General features: G+C 53.4%; 1 protein-coding gene across 1 annotated transcript in view; it reads left to right on the top strand.

The window, feature by feature from the left end:
* The window catches only part of LOC104913334 (fibroblast growth factor 1-like), a 4,263-nt gene extending 1,505 nt beyond the window's left edge, over positions 1-2,758 (top strand). The window contains exons 2-3 of the mRNA XM_010719286.3: positions 998-1,200; positions 1,663-2,758. Coding sequence (XP_010717588.2) covers positions 998-1,200; positions 1,663-1,854 — 395 coding nt within the window. The 3' untranslated portion in view covers positions 1,855-2,758. The remainder of the gene's footprint in view (positions 1-997; positions 1,201-1,662) is intronic.
* Positions 2,759-4,367: the final 1,609 nt, after the last annotated feature.

The following is a 4,367-nucleotide window of genomic DNA, read 5'->3' as shown; positions in this document are numbered from 1 at the left end:
ACATCTGAGCAGGCAAATATTTACAGAGTGAACGCAGCACAGGGCAGCGTGCCTGTGGGAGCTGCCCCTCTGGAAGCACCGCGCTCTGGGGTCCTGCCCTGCACTGCCACTGGCACCGCTGCTCCAGGGAAGTTCTTATTTTTATCTGACACTGCCTTGTCAAGTGCTAGGCACAGAATGAAGGAGAGTATCTAAGGGGAAAACAAAAAGTCACTCATCCTAGGCCACTGCACCCAGCACTAATTCCATTCCTGGTCCTTCGCTGCAGTGCTCAGCATCCCGAGCCTTCAGCGTGAAGTGAAAAATAAATGTTAAGCGAGCATTTCAGAGCCTTGAGCAGGAAATAAGCTCATGCTCCTTTCCAAAAATAGCCTTACCTTACATGGAAGAGGTAACAATACCCCGTGCCCCACTAAGAAGTAAATAAATTAAGAAAAGAAGGAAGGAGCTGGAGCTAAAGCACCGACTTGTTCTTCACTCCTTGGGCACTGAGTGCTGGAGAGCCATCCCCAGGGCTGTTGCACTGCACCGGTCTGTGCCGTGGGCTGGAACCTTACAGAACAAGGCTCATGGGCCTCTGCAGGATGTCTGCACTGCCTTCCCTCTGTCTGCTGCCCTTCCGCAGCTCACAGGAGGACCCAGCACCTGGATGTATGACCCAGCTCCCCAGGGCACAGACCCTGCCAGGCAGCAAGGCATGGTGCCCTGCAATACCAGTTCCTGAGGTCTGTCTGTCCTAAAAACTTCATACGTCACTCCTTAACTGTCTTGTCAAAACCACAAAGGAAATTTGCAAATTAGAGTCAGAATTAAAACCCCAATTTCCTGTGTCCCATTCCAGCATCTTAACCAATAGGCTGCCCTTCCTGTGATGTAAAATAGGCAAAAATTGGTTTGGTTCCCCAAACATGGCTGTGGGGTTTCTTTGAAGGGGAGGGCACAAGGAGATGTATTTATCACACTCTGTACTGTTTCTCTTAAACTCTTTATAATTCAGAACAGAAACACCTGGGCCATTATCTCTCACCACTTTCCCTTTTTCCATTTCCTTATTTTCCTTTTTACGTTACTGTTGTTGTTTTATTTTTACTTCCAGTTCAGCTCCAGCTCAGTGCGGAAGACGTGGGCGAGGTCTATATAAAGAGCACGGCGTCGGGGCAGTACCTGGCAATGGACCCCAACGGGCTCCTGTACGGCTCGGTAAGCTGCAGCACACATCCAGGAGCCCGGGAGCAGGGATTCGCCATCCCCGAGGCTGTCCCAGAACGTGGGGATGTGGCATGGGGGACATGGTCAGTGGGCATGGTGGGGTGGGCTGGGGTTGGGGATCTGAGAGGTTTTCTTCCAGCCTTAACGGTTCTGTGATTCTGTGATCTGGTGCCCAGGAGCTGCAGGACGCCAAAAATAATCCAGGTCTTTGAGACCCATTGATAGCAAAGTGCGCATCCCTTATCCCTGTTGGTAGGCTTCTCAGCCTCACCGAGGAGCTGCTTTGCTCCCCACGCTCCTGAGCTACGGGCATGGGACTGCAGAGTGAGGCAGGAGCGAGGCAGGAGCCAAAGCAAGGCCCATGTGTGGTGGGCACAGGGAGCGGGCAGCAGCCCCCGAGCTGCATCCTGCCCCACACACCCCTTCACTGCCCCCACGGCTCTTTTCCAGCAGCTACCAGGCGAGGAGTGCCTGTTCCTTGAGAGGCTCGAGGAGAACCATTACAACACATACATCTCCAAAAAGCACGCAGACAAGAACTGGTTCGTCGGGCTGAAGAAAAACGGGAACAGCAAGCTGGGGCCGCGGACTCACTATGGGCAGAAGGCGATCCTCTTCCTCCCACTGCCAGTGTCGGCCGACTGATTCCCATCCCACAGCTCACAGACACCCCGCCCCGGCGCCGGCCGCCCACCCCTGCTGCCCCTTCCTGGTGTTCCAATGAAGAGCCAAGCGTTAGAGCCCCGAGCCGTAGGTAAAGGCTTGAACCAAACCAGACCCCAGCTGCTCAGCCCTGCATGACCCTTCGCAGTGATGACGAGGAGCATCGAGGACAGCCGTGCACCGTGGATGCGTGGCTTCCAGCCCAGCTGCAGCTGGAACCCAGCACCCCCAGTGCTCTGTGTTACCCCATTTATCCATCCACGTACGTCGCTGCCACAACACCTTCGAGCAACTTCAAACTGCATCGCTGTTCGTGTTACTGAGCAAAAAGCTTGCAGATAACTTCACCATACTAAGCCAAGCTAATGCCAGCCAGAAGCTCCAAGTCCTCAGCATCTTAACCTTCCTTAGAATATTGCTGTACCTCATGCTAATATCTGCCACGTCATTTGTATTTATTTATTAAGTAAATCTGTCCTTTCCACAATCCCTTTGTAAGTGCACGTGGGCACTAAATGCCCTGACGCTGTCCTGGAGATGCTGGAGCAGAGCAGGAGCAGCAGGAGTGCTGCAGATCATGTGGCTGAGGGAGATTCCTCCTGGGTGACAGCTGGGCTGGGGACACAAAGGCAGAGCTGCATGGCTCCTGAATGCTCTTTTCAGTGCTTCCTTCCCTACAGCCCCTCCTGCTAGGCCTGGCTTCCCGTATTGGACAGCAAAGGGAAAAAGGCAGTTTGGTCCATAGAGTAACATAACAGTGATAAACATTCCATTTTCAAATAACAATTCTAGGTCAGTGGTGAAAAGCTCCTCTTCTGATTAGAAAAGATGGATAATTGCATTTATTTTACCTTTATTTTTGTATAATAAATCTTTGGAAACTGCAGAAGTGTGTGTTTGGTGGGAGCACTGCACCGCTCTGCAGTGCTTCTCATGGTGGTCGGGTGGGACGCAGCATCAGGTGTGTCCTGCTGTACTCACTGTGAGCACACACAGAGCTGGAGGGATCACAGACATCACTTCCCGGTTTTCAGCTACAACCCACAGCAGCCAAAAGGCACGCTTTTACTGTATACGTTAATTAAAACTTTTTAATTAAAAGAAAGGGGAAAGTAACGCTTGCAAAAGTTTAGTCAGCACAAGCAACTTCCCCTCCTTCCCTTCAAAAGCAAACCACAGCTGTAGGAAACAGCCCTGCATCGCAGGCAGGTGCTGCTCCTGCACTGTACCTGCAGCCGTTCTGCAGCACTGCCTGATCTGTGCATCAGAGCACACCCTGTGCAACCCATGTCAAACACAATCTGATTACAGAAGGTCAGTCAGCAATGATCCGTCAGCTGTGTCCCCGTCACAAGCAGTGCACAGGTACAACTACCTGCATGCCCTTTACACCTCTGTGAGAGCATCTGTGCTGTGTGGGGCTGGGGCAGGGCTCAGATGCTACAGGAATGGCACACGGGGCTCTGTGCAGGGTGTGGGGCAGGGCTGAGCCCTGCAATCTCTGCTCTCACTGTTCCTACAAACTTATAACTGCTTAAAGGCACTGCATAAGAGTTGAAGTCTGACATTTAAACTGGTACTTAGCAGCACTGGGCAGGCCTGAGTGTGTGCCAAAAGCCCAGCAATAGGGCAGAGGGAGGGCAGGGACAGGAGGACACGGCCAGCTGCCCCATCCCATGCACGACTCTGTGCCAAACTGGGAAGTGCTGCAGGCGATGCACTGAAGTGAGAAAGGAACGAGTGCTTGCACAGGAGAGATGGGTTTTTAATTAAACTGGAAAGTTGGAAAGTGTAACTGCGAGTTGAGCTGTGCCGCCTCCCAACACCTCATTAACCACGGAGCATTCCTCTCATTAGACTTCTGCACTCAGAAATTACCACCTCTGCTACACACTTGACACCCAACTGGGGGAAAACATCAACACTTTGTCTGAAAAATAATCCCCGAGGAGGCCGCAGCGATGGCTTCAGACAGACGAGCAAGCAGGGATGGCGGAACCTGGAGAAACCACACTGTGCTTGGAGAGCTTTGTCCTCAGGGTGAGAGGTGAGCGGAAAAACAACACTTGGAAGGCTTAATGAGAGTATTGCTCGAAGATCTCCAGGAGGCGTGTGGCTGCGAAGGGACAGCGCCGGTGCCACCGCTCGGCCCACAGAAGGGCGGCACACAGCGCGGGGCTCCGCGCTCAGCTCAGGGCTCTGCACCGCGGGGGCGCGGCCGGCACCGGGCAGCGGAGCGTCCGAAGTCGCAGCCGCCACTGCGCGAGGAGCGCTGCAGCTTCTTCTTCCCCTTTAAATCTCACCCTTTACATTAAATAAACAACTCCCTGACGCGCTGCCAGTCGTTAGGAAGGAATGTAAATCTGGGTCTAACGGCTCCCATCCGCTCTCCGTGGATTACACGGAAATGCCCATGAAAGGTAAAGGCTGGGACGGGCTGCAGGGCCGAATTGCGGTCCGGCGCTGCCCGCGCGCCCCCAGCCAGAGCCTCGGTC

Source organism: Meleagris gallopavo, chromosome 15, assembly GCF_000146605.3.
Source record: "Meleagris gallopavo isolate NT-WF06-2002-E0010 breed Aviagen turkey brand Nicholas breeding stock chromosome 15, Turkey_5.1, whole genome shotgun sequence".
Taxonomy (NCBI): Eukaryota; Metazoa; Chordata; class Aves; order Galliformes; family Phasianidae; genus Meleagris; species Meleagris gallopavo.
This window is presented reverse-complemented; position numbering and strand designations above follow the sequence as displayed.